The 24175-nt window shown below is 34.3% G+C and overlaps 1 protein-coding gene across 12 annotated transcripts in view; it reads left to right on the top strand.

Moving 5' to 3' along the window:
- The window catches only part of STAU2 (staufen double-stranded RNA binding protein 2), a 492544-nt gene that overhangs the window by 415443 nt on the left and 52926 nt on the right, over positions 1 to 24175 (top strand). Inside the window, exon 13 of one of the 12 annotated variants that reach the window (XM_074203672.1) lies at positions 14389 to 14547. The exons of the other annotated variants lie outside the window; for them this stretch is intronic. Within the exon in view, the coding sequence (XP_074059773.1) occupies positions 14389 to 14409 (21 nt within the window). The 3' untranslated portion in view covers positions 14410 to 14547. Of the gene's footprint in view, positions 1 to 14388; positions 14548 to 24175 lie in introns of those variants that run through there. 12 annotated transcript variants of the gene reach the window in all.

Genomic DNA, 24175 nt, shown 5'->3' on the forward strand with positions numbered 1-24175 from the left:
TTTTTCAAGACAATGGGCTTAAGTGTCTTGCCCAAGGCCACACAGCTAGGTAATTATTAAGTGTCTAAATCCGGATTTGAACTCAGGTACTCCTGACTCCAGGACTGGTGCTCTATCCACTGCGCCACCTAGCTGCCACCTAGATTTAATATTCTTTAAGGATAGTAAGCTTTGAGTTAGTTTTTTCCTTTCACTGACTAGATAGTTATAGGATCTTTTTAAAATATTTTAACTTATCAGTTTTACCTTAGTATGTTTTAAAAGAATAAACATAAAATCTTAACCTAGATCTTAGCCCTTTAAAAGGCACAACCAAGCAAATTCACTACCAAACAAAGAAAATGTCTTTCTTTTGTGTCCCCTTCCAGCCTTTTGGAAAGTAATACCATCTTTGGTTCTGTTGTCCTGTATTTCTTTAATATCATTATATATTATATATTCAATGTAAATGCAGTTCAACTTCTGATAATTTGGTTCTGCATCATCTTCTATAATTCTTTCCATGTTTCCTCATATGAATCCTATTTATACCTCTGTATTATATTATATTATTATATTTTAATTTATTGTTTTCTGCCAATTTGGAGACATAAGTTGTTTCCACTTTATTTGCTTTTATAGTTATCTATGATATTTTTATAGATAGGTCCTTTTTTCTGTTTTACAATTCTGTTTTGTAATGCTGCTCTGAAAATGTTTGGAGCAGGCTATAGTTCTTCCAATAGTGATCCACAATCTTATTTCATCTCAGCCCATCTAATGAGTTTTATCCTTTTGGGCCAAAATTACCATTCTTGTATGTGTAAGATAGTATCTTAAGATTTCTTGACTTGCATTTATCTTATTATTCATTTGAAAATATTTTGCATTTATCTTATTATTATTATTCTTGTATTTATTCGTTCACAAATTGCCTATTCATTGAGGTGAATGTATTATTAGTGTTAGATATGTGTTTTAAGCAGATACCGGATGTCAGATACCTATTTATTGCAAATAACATTTTTCCTATCTAGTTCTTTTAATTTTAAAGTTATTAATTTTGGACATATTGCTTTATGGAATAGTAAAGTCAATAAAATTTAAAAATATAGCTAAATGCATAAATGTACATGTGATCATATTAGTTCTGGATGCAGATCATAAATCCATGTGTACCCAACTTGTACAACTCTTGTCTTTATCCTTCCAAAAGTTTATCAGACATCTATCTAATGTGCTGAAGGCCCTCTTTCCCTTCTCCCACCATTGCAATTGTCTACCTGTCACCCCTCATCCTTGCCATTTGACTACCCCCTCTCACCCCTCATTGACTCTAAGGAATAATACAACTCTTTGATAACAGCTTTTTCTCCTCTTCTTTATAGTTCTTCATTGGTTATTGTGTTCTGCTTACACAACCCATGCACCTCTTCATTTCCTTCTGTGTGATACTCATTCTTTAGTTCTTAGATATTCATTGTGTCACTGTCATAACACCAGTAGAATGTTAGTATTAAAAAGATGAGAATTAGAAGTTTAGAGGTCAGAAAAGGAAGATTTGATTTTTTTGAAAGCATACCAGTCTGTTCTCCTTTGGTTTAACTCTGAGTCTAGTTCATTGTCCATCCATATGTTCTGTCCCAGATATGTATACTGTTAGATAAACTCTATTCAGTGTACATGCCAATATATATTGAAATCTGAGAAATAGATAATAAGGGCAATAGAAACCTGGGAAATGTGAAAGAAATATAATGAAAATATACTTTGAATGAGGAACCTAGAGATTTTCATTTGAATAATATTTTCTGTTATTTTTAATCAGGAAAGGCAGAAAGGGATATAAAGCATGTATGTTTTGAATTTTATTTAGGAAAGAATAAGAACTTAGAAAAAAATTGATATAGGAAAGAGCTTTTTCAAATAATAACATAGGTAGATATCTTCTCCCTTCCCCCAAAGCTAGTTTTTTAAAAAGTAAAGAAACCTCTATTAATGAAAATAATTAATTTCATTGACACACTTCAAAGCTTTGGCAGAGTCTGTCTTGCTATCATTATGAACAAGAAGGAGAGAAATAGTGATATGATGATGCATCTGAAACTATTTGAAAAGTTGGACTCTTTTTTTTTTTTAGGTTTTTGCAAGGTAAATGGGGTTAAGTAGCTTGCCCAAGGCCACACAGCTAGGTAATTATTAAGTGTCTGAGACCAGATTTGAACCCAGGTACTCCTAACTCCAGGGTCGGTGCTTTATCCACTACACCACCTAGCCACCCCAAAAGTTGGACTCTTAATAGTGATTATAAAGTTGAAAACCACTTTTAAGGAGCTCACTAGTTAAGTATTTCAGGAATGTGTGTTCACCTTTGCCTTATTTAACATTTTTATCAATGCTCTGAGTAGAACACTTTGCCATATGTGTAGATGACATCAAGCTCTGAATGGAATAATTTGTCATATGTGTAGATGACATCAAGCTTAGAGAGACAGTTTTTAATTTGAATGAAAGTTCAAATATCTTTACAAGCTAGTTACATTTTGGTTCAAAAAATTAGCTATATAAGTGTAAAATGAGAGAGCTAGGATTATGCAGCTTAGTCTGGAAAAAGGTCTGTGAGCTTTGGTGGACTGTGAGCTCAGTATGAGTCAACAGTGTGTTGTGGCAACAATAGCAAAAAAAATGTAGTCTGCATTAAGAATCACGAGATCTCAGGGCCAGAAGGGACCTCAGCAGCCACATAGTCCCAAACCCACCCAAAAAAGAATCCCTCCAGCTTTTGCTTGAAGATTCTAAGGAGATCTTCTTCACTTCCTCCTAAGGCAGCCACGTCACTTTTAGTTCTAGTTATTTGAAATTTTTTCTTTACATTAATCTTAAATTTGCCTCTTGGTAACTTTCATTGCCTGTAATTCTACTCTTGAGGGCTAATCACAAGTTTATACATAACTCTTTCACATGATAGCCTTTTAGGTCCTTGATGACAGTTCTCCTATGGGGAAAAAAGGCAGAATGAGGAGGATGTCTTCCTCAGCCCTGGTTAAACCATGTATGAACTATTATATATAATATATAATAATTATAATTTAGTTCTGGACACCATATTTTAAGAAAATAAGATTTAGACTACAGAGAGAAGAGCAGGATGGTGAAGAAACTACAGCTTTTCTAGTTAAAGATCTGGTTGAGGGATCTGGGAATGTTTAGCCTGGAGAAAAGAGGTGATATAAAGGCTGCCTTATAAAAGAGGAATTAGGTTTATTCTTTACTTAGACTTTATTAATACAGTGGTGATAATAAAGAATATTGGATTAAAAAACCTAAATTAAAATCTTGGCTTTAGCACTTATTACTCTGTGTGATTTTGAATAAATCGCTTAATTTCTAAGATTCTCTCCTGTATGTATTTTATTTTTTTAATTTTGAAATTTATTTATTTTATCCATTTGTTCATGCATATTTCCAAGTTACAAAATTTCCCTTCCCCCTTCCCAACCCCCTCCCCTCATCAGGGAATAGTCAGGTTAGTATTTTGCATACATATTTTGTTAAACATATTTACAAATTAGTAATTTTGGGGACGAGAAATTAGGATTGAGGGAAAGAGATACATAAGAGATAATTCTTATAAAGCATTCATCAGATTTGGAAGGGTTGGGTTTTTTTGTGTGTGTTTTGTTTTGTTTTGTTTTTCTTCCTCTGGTTGAGGATAGTATAGTCCATAATCAGTCAAATACAGTTGTCCTCACTCTGGACTGTCAAAAGCTGCTGCTTCCATCAAGTTCATTCATCTCATAATGTTGTTGATGTGTACATTGTTTTTTGGTTCTGCTCCCTTTGCTCAGCATCAGATCTTGTTAGTCATTCCATCCTTCTCTAGAGTCCAATCATTTATGGTTTCTTATAGAACAATAACATTCCATAGTATTCATGAACCATAACTTGTTTAGCCATTTCCCCAATTGATAGACATCCCCTCAGTTTCCAATTCTTTGTCACTACAAAAAAAGCTGCTATGAATATTTTGAAACATGTAGGACTTTTCCCATTTTTTACAGTTTCTTCCAGATATAGACCTTGAATTGGAATTGCTAGGTCAAAGGGTATGAACAGTTTTATTGCTCTTTGGTCATGGTTCCCTATTTCTCTCCAGAATGGTTGGATCCATTCACAACTCCACCAACAATGTATCAATGTCCCAATCCTCCCACAGCCTCTCCAAAATTGATCATCTTCCCTTTTTCTCATCTGGGATAATCTAATATGTGTGAGATGATACCTCATTGTTATTTTAATTTGCATTTCTCTCCTGTATGTATTTTGTTTGTATAAGGTTATTCAGTTGTGTCCTCCTTGAGAGTAGGTACTATTCTTTTTCATTGTTTCCTCGGTGCTTACAACCAAGCCAATTCTTGAAAATCAGAGAGTCATTGTAAGTTTTGAGCTTTGAGAATGACAGTAGTACTATGCTTATAAAAGATAAATCTAAGAGTAGTAAAAGTAAAGGGAGGAGGGGAAGGAGGGCATTTCAGTAAAGAGCCTAAAGTCAAAGAATTGTAATAATCCCAGCCTGAGGCTAAGGCCCAGGGACAGTAGCATCCAAAGCCCTAAATTCTTGTTGACTTGACTTTATTTGTGAAGTGAAGGGTATGAACTAGGTAATGATAAAGTATTTCCTTCTCTAATCTATGATCCTATGACTTCCTAATAATTACGAGTTATTCAGGAGAGGAATGGGCTGTCTCAGGTGATGGGTTCCCTCCCTTTGAAGTGGTCAATCAAAGACCTGTTATAACAGCCTATAGAGGAAGTCTTAGGTGCAAATTGTTCTTGTTACTATTAGTAGTAGTAGTAGTAATAGTTGGAATTTATGCAGTATTTTGAAATATATATAAAGTACTTTGCCTACTTTAACCCATTTAATCTTCACAGAAACCCTGTTGTTATTTTTATTTTACTGAAGAGACTCAGAGATAACCCAGTATGTTTTTGAGGTATGATTTGAACCCAAGATTTGAATGTAGAGAGATTGTTTCTGAAGTTCCTCCCAAATTCAGGAGTCTTTCATTCTGATTCATAGTGAGAAATTTTGTTACCAGAAATAATGTATGATCATAAGTTGTGACCAGAAGTAATATATGAATCATAGACAGTCTCAGAGCATGAAGATTGATTGAGATGTCTAGGATGTAAGGAGAAAAAATGTTCATAGAATAACTTAATTGAAGGCTAATATATATACCAAATAAGTGAAGGAACCTGAAATCTTTCAATGAATTTTGACATTTGGCATATAATTTCAACACAGTGAGTCAGATAAAATAACACATCTTTGCTTTTACTGTAGACCTGCTCCTCCATATTCAAAGATATATCAGGTATGCTTCTCATAGCTTTATGATGAGAATCTTTAAACTTCTCTGATAACTTCTTTTTTCTTCAATTCTTAGCATTTGAAACTCAAAGTGGTATAAAAATTGAAAAGGAAACAATCACTTCTGTTCAAAAGTGTCACAATTGCTTTTCTTGAAAATATCATTATTGATATTTATGCTATAGTTTTCCTTGTAAGTCTTATCTGGAAAGTTGGAGATTTCATTATACTGAGAAAATAGTAGAACAAATTCTAATGGCCAATTAACTCATTTGCTACATGTTAGCTTTATCACATGATAACAGGGCAAAGATAAATTAATTCAATAAAAACTAGGCAGATAAAATGTGTAAATTTTCTTTTTGTAAAGAGATCATTCATGTTTCCTAGTCTATTATATAACTTCATCTCATTTCCTTTCTACTAAGGTGATAAATTATGTAAATTTGGACTTCTTTTTTTAATATTTCCTTTGTCTCTTATTTTTCCATTTATTGATGCTGTGTTTTGAAAGTTTCCTTGCTTTTTCTGAAGCCTTTAAAAATGCTTAATGGGAAACATTGAGCTATTGAGGCTCTGTTTGTGTGTGTGTGTGTGTGTGTGTGTGTGTGTGTGTGTATGTGTGTATGTGTGTATGTGTGTATGTGTGTGTGTGTGTGTGTGTGCTTTAATCCAATGCTACCTCAGAACAAATGTTGTATTGTACATTATATGGAGCAGCCTGCCCTCCCTTCTTGAACAGAGCACCTGGTGTTACTGGTTTCAAAGAATTTTTCAAGACTGGCAGTTGGATTCTCTTCATAGAAGTGTAACTGCACTTCACAGAAAGCTTGAAAAATGATATTCCAAGTTAAGGAGAATAGAGAATAGGTGTCAGCCTCTAAAAGAATAATAAGCAGCCGCAAGAACCTTCATTCAGAAAGGATTCAGATAGAAAGTGGAGACTGCTGAGAACCAACTCTGCATTTTAGTATGAGAATGGAAGACAAGAAGGACTTAATAGGTTTCATCATAGTTTCCCTGCCAGCCTATTTCTTAACCATAGTCAGAATAACAGAGGTCATGTGGAAAAAAAAATAGATAAAAGAAGGATCTCCTATATTAGCCAATGTTACTGAAATGTTTAATTAAAAAACTGAAACCCATGGCTCAAGTTAGTAGGTAGCATAGAGTTTTTCTTTTTTTCTTTTTTCAAGGCAAGTGGGGTTAAGTGGCTTGCCCAAGGCCACACAACTAGGTAATTCTTAAGTGTCTGAGACCAGATTTGAACTTAGGTACTCCTGACTCCAGGGCTGGTGCTTTATCCACTGCGCCACCTAGCCGCCCTGCATAGAGTTTTTCTTCATCAGCTACAGCATCCTGCTGAAAACTAGCCAGTTCATTTTAACTGGAGAGATTTCATATCCAAATCAAAACTATGATGTAAAGATTCAAGATGCCCTGTTTCAAAGTTTCCAAGATGATGGTACTAAAGGGAGAAAAGGCAACTGGAACAAGTTTTGTCAAGTCCAAACAGGGAATGGTTAAAGCCAATCCTTTAAGACTGATGGTGTTAACCTTCTCTGTCCTTATAACCTACAGATCAAGACCTTAGCTTGCAGCTGCTTGATAATTAGAAATAGTTTCAAAGTCACCAGATTTTTATTTATTCCAGAGATGAGATAAATCTAAACCAAGGAATCTGACCCTCTTGAAAAATCACTTTCACAAATGAAGTGCTGGTATCTCAGTTGCCTTCCCAGCATAAACTTCCCATAAAAGGAAGAATTAAAAATTCTTGGATTATGCATCAACAAGTAAACTTTTAACAAAGGCATGGGAAGAATATCAAGCTAAGGTTCAGATCCGTGAGAAAAACTCTGAAACTTAAACTGTGAACATTGTTTTTTGTCATCACATCTAACATAATAGACTAATTAAATGAACTCATTTGTTTTATAATCTTTATCATAAAACAATATCTCTTCTCCTACCTCTGCTACCTAATACCTATAAAATTTTGGGCAAGTCCCTTTATTTCTTTGGGCTTCAGTTTCTTCTGTAAGATCATGGGATTGAACTAAATCACCTCTAAAGATCTTCCAGTTCTGAATCTATGATTCTATCAGAAATTCCTACATAAAATCTGATTATCTTATAGAAATGGTTTTTGTAATCACATCTATTGCTTGAAATGAAAGGGAATAATCTCCTTTTGTGTTCTGTATTAAAATTGTTAGCTATCTTTGCGTTTCCTTACTATCAATCTGAATGGGGTGGAGATGGATCATGGTAAATGATCTAGTACTGAAAATAGCATTAATAGTGCACTCCTCTACTTAAGAGTCAAAATTAATATCATTTTCACATTGGAAGATGATATTATATACATATATGGGATTGTATGTTATTATGTGCATAAATGTATTTGTGAGATTTTGAAAGTTCTTTTAAAAGTACAGAATGATATTAAAATGTGTCCTGTTATTGGTATTTTAAATTGGAATATGCACAGAATTCAATCTTTTTTCCAGATTAAATTTTTAAAATTATGGAATTTCCAAGAAATACTTCCTCTTAAGTTATTAAGCCCAAGGACACATCTTACATAGAGATCTAATGTATTAGTAGACTAGATAAAATGAGAATTGAGCAGCTTGCCTTTAAAAAGCAGCAATGACAAGCCAAGGAATAGGACAAGCTCAATAAGTTGAGGTATTCTGGAACAGCCTAGTAAAAGATTTAGAAACAGAAGGCAAGGATATTGGTTCTAATTCTGATTCAAGGAGAAAGCCCCAAAAGGCCAAAGCAATGGGTGAAGAGAATGTTCAATTTAATCAAACTTAGTTTCTCCAAATAGGATTAAGTTAATTAGTAAAAAGTTACCAACACTAAAAAAAATTATGGATGACATCTATATGGGTGACCCCTGCTAGTGTAACAGTCTTTATAAATCAAGAACATTATATGTATAATGTTCATTGTTTTATTCTAAAGATACTAGAAACTATTCAGAACTAAATTAAACTGAAAAATTCTTATAATGTTGTGAAACCTCCATTTTAGATGGCAACCCTAGTCTCTATGGAGAAGTAAGAAAAAAAATTTTTTTTCATAATGTATTTTTTCAGTTGTTTCTGAAGGGGGAACAAGAAGGGAAGATGCAAGTAAGTAGGGCTAAGAGACTGGTGATGTGACAGTAGAGTGAACTAACAAAATTGAAACTAAAGCAAATGATTAGCTAAGAGAAACTATTAACAAATTGGGAAGGGCTGGAATGAAAGAGAACTAGGAACAATAGAAGATCGGGGTGTGTCTGGGTGAAAATGTGTGCAGTCCCAAACATGAAGATCCAATTTCCTCTATCCTGTTCTATCCCTGCAGGCTCTTACTTTAGAGTTCCCCTGCATTCCATGAAGTCTCAGGCCAGATGGGTGAAAGCATGCTACCTCATCCTTCCACGCTTCTTCCTCCTTTTTTCGCCTCCACTTTTTCCTCCTACTTTTTATTGCTCTGTTTCTGCTTCAAGTTGCTAAACTCCTTCCCTGTCATTAGGGTACGTATACTAAGTATGTTCCCTTTCGCTCCCCCAGTACTTCTAGCACTCTAGTGCAGGTGCTTTATTCCTCATTGCAATATCTCCTGGTGGTCTGCCTGCTTCAAATCTCTCCCAACTCCAATCTATCCTATCAATCACTAGGAGTGATTATCTTTACTCAGTAAGCTGTGTGTCCTTGGGCAAATCACTTAACCTTGATTGCCTCATATCCCCTGGCCATCTCCTTTCATCCTGATCCATATCCCAGTTGGCTCTGAAGAATCTACAAAGTGAGGCTGGTAATTTAGCACAGCACTTCCTCACTCAAATCCAATTCATGTGCTTGTCACAACATCATCTCCCTGATGTCATGGTCTTCTTGGGAGAATGAAGGACAAACATTAAGGTGATTATCCTTAAACAAAGGGCTGATCTTGTTGCCCTTTTACCTTGAGTAGCAAATACAAAATGCACTATTTTGGTATTCTGAGCCTTTCATAGCCAATATCCCTCCTCCCTTTTCATCTTCTTAAATCTTACTCCCCAAAACATACTCTGTGATGTAGTGATAGTGACTTCCTGACTATTCCATCTTTGAACTTTGGTCATTTTCTGTGGTGTCCCCCAGGCTTGGAATACTCTCCCACCTCTCAACAACTTCTGACCTTCCTGGCTTCCTATAAGTACTAACTAAAAATGTTGCCTTCTATAGAAAGTCTTCCTCAATCTCCTTAATTCCAATGCCTTCCCTTTGTTAATTAACTCTTATTTTCAGTAGGTGTAGCTTACTTTGTATAATTTGTTTGCATGTTATCTCCCCCATTCAATTGTAAGTTCCTTAAGGCCAAGGGCTATCTTTTACCTCTTATTCTATCCCCTGACCTTAGGTTTTAATAAATGTTAACTGATTAACTGATAATGTCCTTGTATGGAGGCATTCACAAATACATGTATTATTGGACTTGGAGATGAATTTGATGAGGTTTTAGAGTGGTCTTTAACTGCCTTTCCCTGATCTCAAAATGAGAGGACTTGTGTAAATGAGTAATATTGATATTCTCCAAGGAAGGTCCTGGCCACTATTACTATTTAGTTAGTTAGGGCAGGACCTTTTGCTAAGTCATAGCTTGAGTATTAGACATTAAGTCTCTCTAAGAATTTATGTTCACCAAGAGATCTTGACTACTCATCGATAGGTTAAGCCTTTAGGTAAGTCATAGCCTAGGAGTCAGCAGTAAAGCCTTCATCTAAGACTACCCTGCAAAGTACTCCTTGGAAACTCACATATTGCTTCCAAGCAAGGGTTCCTGACCTGTAGTGAGTTATAATTTTGATGATGATCCCTCTATTTCTTCTTCTGTTATTATTCTACTGTTATGATCTGCTATGATCTCAAGTAGCTCAGACAAATAATGATATTATAATGTCCTTTCTCATTATAGAGTAATGAATATAAATTGTATTCCCTTATGCCATAAAACCACAACATTTATAGAGATGAATGATTATCATGACCTCTTTCTGGGCTTTTCTCTCCCAACTTCTCATTTAGACATCTAATAATGTATTACTTCTCAAGTTCTTCAGCATTTTAGTTTTCCCATTAGCAGTAGGGCAAATATGGCCTAAATATCATGTATTCTCTCATTTTAACTTGTCTCCTGGACTCTTATCTACTCATTCAGAGAGCTGTACTGGGATTTTCCCGTCAATATCATACTCTATCATTTCATATTTTGTTTCAGTCTGATTGTAATAGCTATCACTGGGAAACTGATAGCTCACCAGGTTCTGTTTATCCCAGGATCTATAGAAAAATTCTAACAAGTGCTGTATTCAGGAACCATTAAATATCAGTTACTATGAATATAAATTCTTTCAAACCACTCTATATTTGCCAAACTAGAAAATATTGGGCAAAGATACTGAGTTTTACCAGTTTCTGAAGTTCTTGATGACAGTAGTGTAGAGAGGAAGCTTTATTGATATTTAATAAGTATTCTTTAACTATTCTTTTGACACAGAATATCAGACATTTCATGGTCCAATTTCAAAGCTGGGGGAATATCAATAAAGTTATGTTATCACCTGCTAATCAGCAGGAATTGAATCTTTCTCAGAAGTATATTAGAAATTTAACTTTTTTTCATTACAGCTATTACCTTGTAGTTTTAGAGAGATTATTTTTAAATAATTGAATCAGATGATTAGAAAGACAAGGAATATGAATCCAACTTCTAACAAAAGCCATAGCTCTTTTTTGCCAGGTAGAGAAAAAATAAAGTGTTTATGTTAACTTTTATCATTTGGTTCCCTTAAGCAACTAGGAAACTAGAAGAATGACTAGATTATGAACTTCAGTGGTAATTAAAGCCTCCAATTTATACTCCAAAGTATCCCTTCCATCCCATTTAAATATTTTTAATTCCCCAAAATATTATTATAGTAGCTGTTATTACCTTTAATATTAATTTCAGTCATTTCTCTAATATTCATGTAGTAAAATAGTTGAGTATCACCAACTTCCAAGGGATAGGGAAGAAGAGAGTTAGAGTTTAATTCCATCAAACTTCAAGAAAACTGTTGTATTAATATAATCACTCTATGATAAAATTTCACATACTGGTTGAACAAGAGGGGTGGCTCACATACACACTTAAAAATATTGACTCACTAAGCAAGTTGTTCTTTTTTAAATGTTTCATTGCCAAAATGTAGTATAGTTGACCCTCACAATATCATATCAGTAAGTTAAATATCAATTATTGAAGTTCAGTTTAACAATATTTCTACACACACACATTCAAAAGGGCCCACTGCAAAAATATGTGAACTTAATTGGGCCCTTAATGCTGGCTTGTAATCCTTTTAGTCTTACTGAATTACTCTTTTCAGCATTAATACTATTGTCTACTCTCCTTGCTGATTTTTTTGTGATACTTCTCTGCTGCCTTTCCTCCTGTCTGACCTGTCTTCAGTTTCTTTTACTGGACCATCAGCCATGTCAGTCTCTTAACTGTGGATGTTCTCAAGCTTTTTTCTCCCAGAGGCCACCTTGATGAGTTCATCAGTTCCCTTGGTAATAAAGCAAAGAAAGAGAGCATAGAACTTGGAGTCAAGAAGACTTGGGTTCAAATCTTACCTCAGATGCTTACTAGCTATGTGAATGAATAAATCAACTAACCTCATATCCTCAGTTTCCTGATCTATATAATGGGAACAATAATACTGCTTGCCTTACAATGTTGATGTGAAGATCAAATAATATATATATATATATATATATATATATATATATATATATATACATATTATGAAGTACATTGCAAAATTTAAAGCTTTATAATATATGGCAGTATCATTATCATCATCATCATCATAATTGGAGATTTCCAATGCTATTTCCATGCCAATTTCTCCAAGATTTATATATATCCAACTCCTAAGTTCTCTGTCACATATTACCAACTACCTATTGGTACCAAATACCTATAAATGGATGTCCAGTAGATATCTCAAACTCAACATATACAAAATGGAATTAACTAGCTGTTCTTCAAATAAGTCCTTTCCCAATATTTCCCTGTTTTGAGGACCCCACCATCCTTCCATTACCCTGGTTCAACAAACAATCATTCTCTACTCTTACCTTTCCCTTTCTCCCCCATCCCATGCCAAATCAATTGCCAAATCTCATGAGTTCTTTTTCCACAATATCTATTACATATCTCCTCTTAACTTAAATGGTTTGTACTTTGGTTCAGGCCTTTATTACCTCTTGTTTATATTAGTGATTCTGGTATTTTCCATCTCCACATCTTCCACAATGCTATCAAAATAATCTTTCCAAGTTACAAATCTTATTATGTCTTCCTCCTGCTCAGGAACTACTAAGGGCTCCCTGCTGCCTTTAGGATAAAATATAAACTACTCAGCTTGGCATTTAAAACCCTTTAAAACCTTTACAAGCTTATTTCACATCACTTCCCATTACACAAACTGCATTCCAGCCATACCAGCGTATTTGTTATTCCTCAAACTTAGCATTACATTTCCATTTCAAATTAAATGAGATAATATTTGTAAAGAATTCAGCCCATAGTAGCCTGACACATAGTAGGCTCTCAATAAATTATTGTTCCTTTCTCCCCTTTCTCCCTCCCTCATCATTCATGCCTATACTTAAGGTTTTCCCTATGCTTGAAATATACTTTTCTTTGTAACATCACTTAACATACTAGAAGACAGTTATTATATCCCACATGAATCTCCTCTTTATTAAACCACCCCAACTTCTTCAACCAATCCTTTTATGACATGGACTAGGGCCCTTCACTCTCCTGGTTGCCTCTTCTTAATGTACTCTAGCTTATCCATATCCTTCAAAAATTTCAATACTCAAGTTAAAACTGAACACAGTATTCCAGATATTATCTGACTAGTGCAGAGTATAGCAAAACCATTGTTTCCTTTTTCCTGGTAGTTATACTGCTCAATGAATCCCACGATCATATTAGCTTCTTTGACTATTACATCATATTGCTGACTCACTAGCCATTAAAACCCTTAAAAAATGTTTTTTTAGACTAGCTGCTGTCCATATTTTCCTTGTAAATTTGATTTCTTGAACCCAAATGTATGACTTTATATGTGTATATAGAGATATAGAGATATAAATATAGATAGATGATCCCTAATAAATTCCATCTTGTCCAAATCACCTCAACTTTTTAACCTGTCAAAAAAATTTTCTTAAATCCTCTAGGCTTCCGTTTCCTCATCTATAAAATGAATTAGAGGACAGACTATATGATCTTTAAAGACCCCTCTTGTTCTAGACTTATGGAGCTATGGAAATATATGAGTTTGCCAAGGAAGAGTGTGTAGAATGAAAGATGACAAAGGCAGAGAGGAGAAAAGAGGTAGAGGAAAATTTCCTTAATAGTTCTCTCCAAACAGACTATAGCCCATGTATCGAAGCATCCCAGGTATAACCCTCAAGTACTTGCAAAAGATAAAAATCAGAAATTTAAATTAAATCGGATCGTGAGTTGGCAACATATGTTAAGAAGATGAAGATGATGTACTTTTGATGACCTGTATGTATGTATGTATGTTCTAATAGAAAGGAAATGATCTAATTATGAATTAAGCTAGATTCCTCTAAATAGCATTCCTCTAGATTCCACTGTGTATTTACTGCCCTGTACCCAGTGGTAGTATGAAGTCTTGATGAGTCAAAGAAAGACATGCTTGCATAAGAGTTGCCCATCAAGCTTTTTAAGACAGTAGCGCCATTCATTGCAAGATGTTAAGACAAGGGCAGGTATTTCTAAAATATGTTTTCAAAATTCCTATTTAATGCATATATTCTATAACATACCAAGGCCCTTAGTAACAGCTAGTTGAATGTTGTGACAACATGGTGTGGGATGTGATGACAGCAGCATGTGTGGAATGTGGGGATATCAGGGGGGCAGAGTTGGATGAGTTTGGTGTTTGGTTTTTATTTCAGTGGGAGTCGTGCACGTGTTAGGACTGCAGTTTGGAGCTCTTTGTGGAGGGTATCATCTTAATGATATGTAGGAGGCTCAACTTCCTGACACAGAGCAGGAGTACAAATTCGACCCCTGTCCTTGTGAGTACCAGAAATCATAACCAAACCTAGAAGTATTTTGAAGCTGTTTCTTGAAAAAAGAAGTGAAATATTTAAATGAATATTGCAATATATTATAGGAGTTTCTAGTTTCAGTATACATAAAGAATTGTCTAAAGTTGACATCTTCTAAAGCTCCTTTGCTAATAACAAAGTTTTTACATATCTAAGTATATTATATATGTATGTATATGTATTCAAAATGTGCATTTTTATGTATGTGGTCATCTAAACATACTTTTTAGATCCTTTTCACAAAAATAAATAAAATCAATTTTTTTTGTATATTTTTTGTGGGGGAAAAAATTATACTTTGACATTTCTGGTTAGGAAGAGAATGGTGAAGTCTTCCCTTATAATTTCAGGGACTCAGAGCAACAATCTCTTTTGTGCCATGCTATTCTGTTTGAATTAGATTTTCATTTATGTATAAAGGAACAAAAATCTTATCAAATTAATGTTATGTCATTAATCGAGAGAGAAAATGAATCTAGTAGAGTGCTTTTGCTTAAAAATATTTTATTATCAGAATTTGATTATATTTCATATAATTTTTGTTAAATTACTTATTCCTTGCAAGGAACTATAGTGATTAAAATGTTTTATAATGCACTCTTGTTTTCCATGAAACTCTAGTGTGGCCCTGTTTCCTGGCCACAGGAATGTAAGAACTTCTTGGCATATACCCTGACTAGGATTGGGTGGGACGATATATAATTAATGTCAAGTGTTATTGTCTTTCTCCAATGCCATCCACCCACTGACTCGTATCAGCTTCTTCCTGTTCTGTCTGTATTAAGAGTTTGGGTTACACCATTTTGGTTCTGATTATATCTGGGTAAAACTTTCTGTATTCCCTTTTTCAGAGTACATATAAAATATCTGTCATGCTCTTGGGCCATACCAGGTGAATGATCTCTGGAGCTTTTATCAGAAAGGAAAACAGGTTTATATAACAAACTGACTCCTTTTGTAATTGGAAACAAAAAGGCAGTTTCTCTCTCTCCATTTGGGTAGCTACAGGTGGCCAAGTTGAGGATCAGGTCTTATGCATTATTAGTTTAAAAGTTTTGAGTATTTACTGAATGATAACTGACCATTATAAGTTTGCAGATTCTATCTTATTTATTCATTCCTTTTCTTATAGGATAAAGAGACAGGATGAGTTGTAAAAGAATGAGTCATCATTTTTGTAGTTAGAGGTAGAAATCAAATTAGCAAGATTATTTGAGAGAATTTCTTTAATTCTGTTACTACAATCTAGAGGTTTGAACTTTGCCTTCTAGACATTCTGTGCAATGAACATGCTAAAGAGTACAAATGAAAGGTATCAAATAGTATCACATAGTTTATTGTCTATCATTCAAAGGAACGAAAATAGGAACCATTTTAAATTAATTAGATATGTGATTAATTTTATAAAGTATCTAATTAATTTTATATATTTTAAAAGCCTAAAAATATAATTGTTTTAGATAGGACTTTGGTTTGACTTTAGTATTTACTAATGAAATAAAATAATGCCTCCCACCCACCACAATGTAATTGGACAAAACAAATAGGAGATTAAAGTTTGGAAAACTATTACGAGTAGACTGAGGTAATTGCTAGGAATGGAAGAAATTTGATCTTGGGGAGATCCATTCTAGATTAAAGAAATGACTATAAATTTCCAAATTGTTGCAAATTATAAGATAGATACAATGTAATAGAGGTTATATATGTAGTTTTAAATATACAGCTAGTTAAGAAGATGACCTCTAATAATGGAAATTGGATTTCTAGATTATAACTTGAAATGAGATATGATCTTTGCCAGAGATGGAGTGGAATTGAGCAGGCTTGATAAAATGTGTTTGCTTGGAGTCTTGCAAACTAAATCAGAATTTTGCATAGGATGAGGGAGGTAATATTGTGTGTTTGTGTGTGTGTGTGTGTGTGTGTGTGTGTGTGTGTGTGTGTGTGAATATAACTTGTTATAGAGAGTCATTCCTTCAAAAAGTGGACGAAGTAATGAGGGTAAGTGCTATTCTGGACCTGATCCTGACCAACAAGGAGTATGGTCAACAAAGACTGGTTGCTGAAGTAGAATTGACAAAAATCCTTTAGAGAAAGTGATTCCCCATGTTAACAGTTGCAAAAAGGAATAAGATAAATCCTAGGTATGGTAAGACACATATCCTATAAAGAATAGAATTCTGAGGAAGCAAAAAGATCTTAAATCTAGGTTTTTTTTAAAAAAAAACACATTTTTTTAAGAAACAGGTGTGAGTATTCAGGAGATAAATTAACCAACTTTGGTTTTTTAAAATTATATATAACATTGTTCTGTAAAAATGTCGGAAGTGTTAAAGATTCTCAGAGTGAACTAAGGCTGGTGAGGAATGCTAAGCCATTAAAAAAAGGTGATTTTTAAAACTGTGTTGGAAAAAAGAAGAAATAAAAAAAAAGCATAAGATGACACTCAGTGTGGATAGAACATTGATAAAGGAAAATGGAGATAAGGCCATTTCCCCTCCATTTCACTTGCACTCTGATCATGAGCCTCATCTTCCTACCACTAGGCTTAGACCCTATCCTTGGGAAGCCATACGCTAATAGTGAACTTTTGTCTCAGATTGTCCCAACCAGGTCTGTGCCTCACTAACTGGCCATCTCCATAGCTTGCCATCACAGATGTTCCAGCCATTCCTTCCTCCAGTAAGATGTAAGTTCCGTGAATAGAACAAATGCCCTGCTTATTCATAATTATCTCTAATGATTAATATTGCTTGGCAGATAATATATACTTAATTGGTGCTTTCCCCCTATCTAAAACAGAAATAACTAAATCCAATTTCACTTGTTTTGGTCTATAGAGGATAGAACAAAATAGGAAATTGAACTCAAAGTAAGGAAGTCCAAAAAAGTGTTTCTGGATACTACTGATAAATTCAAATAACTAGAGCTAGACTAACTGAATTCTACTTATAGGTATGAATACTTGGGCAGTAGGGATAAGGATGGGACCTGGACCTATAATTTAATTAGTCTGGTGAACTTCCAAATGCAAAAAAAAAACCCTACCAACAAAAGAAGAGGTAAAAGCCTTGCTCAGAGTCAACACAATCAGTATATGTCAGTCAGTTCTTGCCCGCATGTCAGCTCCTCATCCTGAAAACAAGAAAGATGTTGAAGGATGAGAAAGGACAGATATCCCATTTTTTAAGAAAAGGAAGAATAGGGGCAGCTAGGTGGCGCAGTGGATAAAGCACCGGCCCTGGAGTCAGGAGTACCTGGGTTCAAATCCGGTCTCAGACACTTAATAATAATTACCTAGCTGTGTGGCCTTGGGCAAGCCACTTAACCCCATTTGCCTTGCAAAAACTTAAAAAAAAAAAGATGAATAAATTGAAGACTAAGCAAAAGTAAAATGAGTAGTGTAGTGTAGTCATATAGTACCTATATGACAAGACCCAAAGAGTAGCCATTATTGGTTTTACATCACCTTAAAAGACAGTTTCTACTAGAATGCCCCAGGGAGCTGTGCTTGATCATGTGCTGTTCAATATTTTTTTTCAATAACTTGGATAAAGGCATGCTTATTTTATTTGAAAATAATACAAAACTGGAAGGTATTGCCCAACATGTCAGATGACAGTCTGACTCCACAAAGACTTTGACAGTTTGAAACACTGGCCTGAATCATTAATAATGTTCAGTTTAGTAGGGATTAATGTAAAATCTTATACTAGACTTCAAAAACTCAATTCATAAGTTCAAGATAGAGGAGGTATAATGGGTTAGCAGTTCATCTGAAAAATAACTGTGGGTGTAAATAGATTGTGTGTGTGTGTGTTCCATGTGAGTCAAGTATGATATGGCAGGCCAAAAAAGCTATTAAGAGGGGTGGCTAGGTGGTGCAGTGGATAGAGCACCGGCCTTGGAGCCAGGAGTACCTGGGTTCAAATCCAGCCTCAGACACTTAATAATTACCTAGCCGTGTGGCCTTGGGCAAGCCACTTAACCCCATTGCCTTGAAAAATCTAAAAAAAAAGCTATTAAGAGATCAAGGCAGATGACAGTTCCATTGTGTTCTATCTACCCTGGCCAGACAACGACTGCAGTATTGTTTTTGGTTCTGGTTAATAAACTGTGGTAGCCAAAGGAGAAGATTTTTGGGGAGACCTAATATCTAAGAGGGATTAGATTAATTCTACTAGTCAAGGAGAGGGACACATTTCACTTTCAGAAGGAAAAACATGCTAAAAGTTAGAGTGATCAAAAAGTGTAGTACTCTCTTCAGCAATATCAGTTTCTATCACCTAAGAGTCTGTTAAATAAGGACTATATGACCACTTGTTGGCAGATGATAAGAGGGGAATATTGGTTCCAGTGGTTTGTGAAGTAACTTCCCATTGTTAGATCCTGTGTTTTGACTTTATGTTCTACCACATTTCATATGTCAAAGACAGATCATCATCTTAATTCTTAATCAGGATATTTTGTCCAGGAGAACATATATCAAATATGTCAGTAGGAAAACCAAATTCATTTATTGGAAATTTACATTATGTCTACCTTTTTGGAGCTGCTCATATTTATGAAATGAAAGAATTTTTTAAAAGACAAACTAATTTTTAATGAAAGCAAAATGGAGAGTAAACGGTTAAATGTTATAAGGGAGTGGTAAAGAATCTAAAACCCTTCAAATTGTAATTTGCTGTCATAAAAGTCTGGAAATGGAGTACTTAGTATTGTATTGATATAAAGATTTAAAACTAACAAAATAAGCAGAGAAGAATTTAGAAACAAAAGCAATTAATGGATCTTAGTGAAAGTTATATAGTAGCATAAGGTTCTGTCCCCTTTCAGGTTCTTAGAGTGTTCCCAAGGATGGAGTGCCAGTCCTAGAGTCAGAAAAAGAATTAAGTTCAGATACAGCCATCAGACACTGATGAGCTCTGATATCCTGAGCAAGTCACCTTGTCTGTCTGACTCATTCTTTGACTGTATAATATCAATAATAATAGCATGAGGAACAATGTGAGGCTCAAATGAGATCATATTGTAATGTGCCTGCCACAGAGTAGGGTCTTTATAAATGGTGATTTTCTATCTTCCTGTTCCCTTGTCTACCATGCCTTAGATGGAGGCCTGTTCTTCCTCCTCATCTCTGACCCTCAAGTCCCAGTTTAAATCCCACCTTCTATACGCATCCTTGTCCAAGCCCCCTTAAATCCAGTGCCTTCCTTTTGTTGAATTTTTCCAGTTTATCCTGGGAAGAGCTTTTTTTAAATATACATAGTTGTTTGCATATTGTCTCCTTCATTAGGTTATGCATTTCTTTTTTTGTAAAAAATTTATTTATTTTGAGTTTTACATTTTTCCCCTAATCTTACTTCCCTCCCCCCACCCCCCACAGAAGGCAATTGGCTAGTCTTTACATTGTTTCCATGGTATACATTGATCCAAATTGAATGTGATGAGAGAGAAATCATATCTTTAAGGAAGAAACAAAAAATATAAGAGATAGCAAGATCAGACAATAAGATATCAGTTTTTTTCCCCCTAAATTAAAGTTAATAGTCCTTGGTCTTTGTTCAAACTCCATAGTTCTTTCTCTGGATACAGATGGTATTCTCATTGCAGACAGCCCCAAATTGTCCTTGGTTGTTGCACTGAAGGAATGAGCAAGTCCATCAAGGTTGATCATCGCCCCCATGTTGCTTTTAGGGTGTACAGTGTTTTTCTGGTTCTGCTCATCTCACTCAGCATCAGTTCATGCAAATCCCTCCAGGCTTCCCTGAATTCCCATCCCTCCTGGTTTCTAATAGAACAATAGTGTTCCATGACATACATAAACCATAGTTTGCTAAGTCATTCCCCAATTGAAGGACATTTACTTGATTTCCAATTCTTTGCCACCACAAACAAGGCTGCAAAGAATATTTTTGTAAGGTTATGCATTTCTTGAGATCAAGAATATGATAAACTTTTTCTTTTTTATTCCCCAGACTTAGCACAAAGCCTAGACACCTAATAAATTTGTCTGGCTGATTCATATGGAGAAATTTAGCACTGAAAAAGGCAGAAAAAGAACTTTAATGTAAACAGAAATAAGTATATCAATAATTAAAGGATGTCAAGCAAAACTGCTGCCAAGAATGAACATTTTCATACCTAAAAGGAAAAGGAAAAAACATTTTGCTTTAATAAAAACTGCTAAAATTATGGGTATTAAGTAGTTTGGGTCAGAAAATTAACTGTGGGGTAAATATAAAGATAGAAAATTTGTAAAATATAAAGAATAATGTCTTATTTGTATAAAACTATGGTCATTTTAAAGGGACAGAGGAATTATTTTTATTTATTACAAACTGGGAATATGAAGTTTCAAAGCCACAAAATGAGATAGAAGACCATGTTGAGAATTTAGAAACTTAGAGCTGTAGGATATTATAGTCCCTCAGCTTATTTGTCTATAGCTGTTGTATGACCTAAGGGAGTAAAAGAATTTTAAATGAGATAGCATATAAAATATAAGGTGAGATAGCATCTAAAAAGAGAGGTATAAAAATATTTGGGAGCTAATGTCATGAAAAAGGAGTGTCAATTTCTTAAGAGAATTTTGGTAACTTTTAAGTGAAAACTGGTTCACTTATGTACCAGGGGACTCTATTTTAAGTCATTGAAAGGTTCAGGAGAAGGAAGAAATAAAGAGGTCAGCCTCACTGGACAAAAGCTTCAGTTTTGACATTGTTCTTTAGTGCTCTCTAGAAAGAAATACCTTTTGCTCCATATTGTCTACCCCTGGTCTGATAGGGAATATCAGAAAGGGGAAAAGAAGGTTTGACAGATGCTTTGCTGTTTCAGAATTGTGACTTGGCTAGTCAACTTTGATCAGAGAGTCAAATTGAGCTGTTCAACTTTGAGCTCAGTTCTGATATTTGGACATAGCATCCTGGTGGGTGAATTGCTGATTAGGTTGATCTGTAGGGTCCTCTGAGACCATGATGAGATTTTCAGTTCTCTGTCAGAAAAGGAACTGCTTACTATACAAATTAATAGTGTAACACTTTTCCAGTGCTTTTTTAAGGGTTATCTTAAGTTGAAACAACTTGTAAATAACATATGTGTTCAAGAACTAAAGAGAAGGTTGCATAGCTATAAACTAAAGAGAAGATTGCATAGCTATAAAACTGTAAATATCATCTGAGAAACAATTTTATGTGGTACAAAAGTTCTTGAATAGAATAATGACATCAAAACCTATATTCCGAAGTTAATAGTCACATCTCAAGTCCTTACTAAAGAAAGTAGCCAAATTGTAGCGTGGATTAGTAGAACAGGAAAGAAATATAAGCAAAACAAATACAAGTAACCAAATCAAAGGGAGGACAAAAATTTGACTATTGAATTAAGGATCATGTTGATGAAAGATACAATAAAAAAAACAGTACCAGTGGACTGGAAAAAGTAGGAGCAGTTAATGAGGCTAACCCAACTTTATTAGGTCTCACTGGAAGAAAATAAAGAGTCATTCCAAAGCTTTCCTTTTTCAATTGATTGATTGATTGCCTTGTGAATCCATAAAAGACCTTAAAAATTCTTCCCTTCAGCTTACCTCATATTTTTCCTATTTAACAATATCTCTTTGTACTTATTTTTTATAGATAAAGGTCAGTTTATATCTAAAATAACAGTGTGTCTTAGAAGTGCAAAATTGAATTTTTCACTACAAGATTACAAATTGAAATATGAGTGGTTACATGAATATTTATGGTTTGATTGGAAAAGGAGGCCAAACTCAATATAAACAATTTAATTGCTAGAGTAGAATGAGATTTGGATTGTTCTCCTCTAGTTTTTTATTTGATAAGCATTATTTTCTTTTGAGAAAGTTGCTGCTAAAAGTGACTGCATAAAGCAAGTAATTTGTTTTGGTAAGACACTTGCTCAAAAATTAAAAAATAAATTCTGTGTAGTTTTGTCAGCTCTTCTTTGGTTATTTCACTTGCTGAGCAAGTCAACTCTTAGTAGAAATGTTTCTCTCTAAGAGCATTGTGGTTTCCAGTCCCTTCTTTTGCAAACCAGTGCTTATAGCTTATTACATTACTTGTTGGCATTTAGATTATACAGTTGGATTATAATAACATAATAGAACTGCTTTCTTGGTTGCTGAGGTTTCTTTCTATGCATGCTTACATTTGGTTAAATACCCTGCTCTTCTTGCCTATTTTCCATTGGAAAATAGCTTCTTTATTCCCCTGTAATCATTTATGTTTTTTTTCTTTTGTCCACCATCCCCCACCAGGACTTGACTCATTAGAAGTTTGCTAAAAATATATGTTTTTAGTTTTTAAAAAAAAATTTTCATATCTCTATTTCATATCTCTTCTTTTTTATGAGAGAAATAATCTTCCATCCTCAAAACTACTTCCATTAAAAAAAACTTACTGGAGCTAGTTTCAAAGGAATATCACTAGCAATACAAATATCAAATATTTTTACATTGTATTATCTTGTAGAATCAATTTTAGAATAGAGCAGATGACTAGAGAACAGTGCAAGTTTTAGGGAAACAATTTCAGAAGAATAGTTTTGTACCTCTGAAACTATGTAAGAATTCTATGACTGATAGATAATTACAAACTGATATTAGTTCATGGAATTTTAAGGCTAGGACAAGCCTTTGAAATCATCTAGTTCAACATTCTGATTTTACAGAGAAGGAACAAGGGTTCCAGAAATGGTGAAGCTAGTAACAAAACCACCTAACTACTCCTAGACTAAGTGTTTTAGAGCAAAAAAGGATGTTGGTAGAAACAGTATCCTAACCATTCCCCCATGCATTTAAGGCTAGTTTTTCCTTAAACGGTATTAAAATATTCTTTGAATTTTGATTGGTTTAGATTGTTGATGTCACTTTCTCATCTCCTGAATAATAAGTAACCTCAAGTAAATGAAAGGGCTCTAAGATACTTGGCTTGTGGATCTCATTGGGAGCTTCTCTCAGCTGAATCAACTCAAGAGTTTCTCAATGCTTGTCATTGTTAAATATCCTTCTCCTGTTATGACTAAGTGAAACTTTTTTTAGCTGTTGAACAACCTGAGTATCATGTTTTGTTTCAGTATCAAACCTAGACTTCCAAGGGAAATGGCCTTAGTCATGCCCAACCCAAAACAAGGCAATAATGGGCATGGATGTTCTATTTTACAATCTCATACATATATGCTTGTTGAATTTCCTTTCCATTATTTTCTCCTGATCATTGTTTTCTTATTTGTCAGAGATGCTTCATCCAGCACTGACATACATAATATGAATGGTTGTTGAGGACTTGTGATTTTTTTTTTTTGGTCTTAAGTGTTCATTACCATACTTCACTTTGTTAAAATTATGTGGGGGGGGGTTAATTAATGGGTAAAAACATTTGAGTAGTGATATAGAAACTGAAACAGCAGAGGCCACTAAATTAACATTTTAGAAATTATGTCTCTATTGGTATAAAGTTAAGAAATACATTATGAAAGTCCTTTCATTCTATTATGCTTTATGAAGTTAAATAATCTCACGAATTTTTAAAATCATCTCTTTAAGTCACCATTATGATCATTTCCGAAGGATTCAATATAAATCATTGTTTGGATTATTGTTTCCCTA

The sequence above is a fragment of the Macrotis lagotis genome, chromosome X (assembly GCF_037893015.1).
Source record: "Macrotis lagotis isolate mMagLag1 chromosome X, bilby.v1.9.chrom.fasta, whole genome shotgun sequence".
Classification (NCBI taxonomy): domain Eukaryota; kingdom Metazoa; phylum Chordata; class Mammalia; order Peramelemorphia; family Peramelidae; genus Macrotis; species Macrotis lagotis.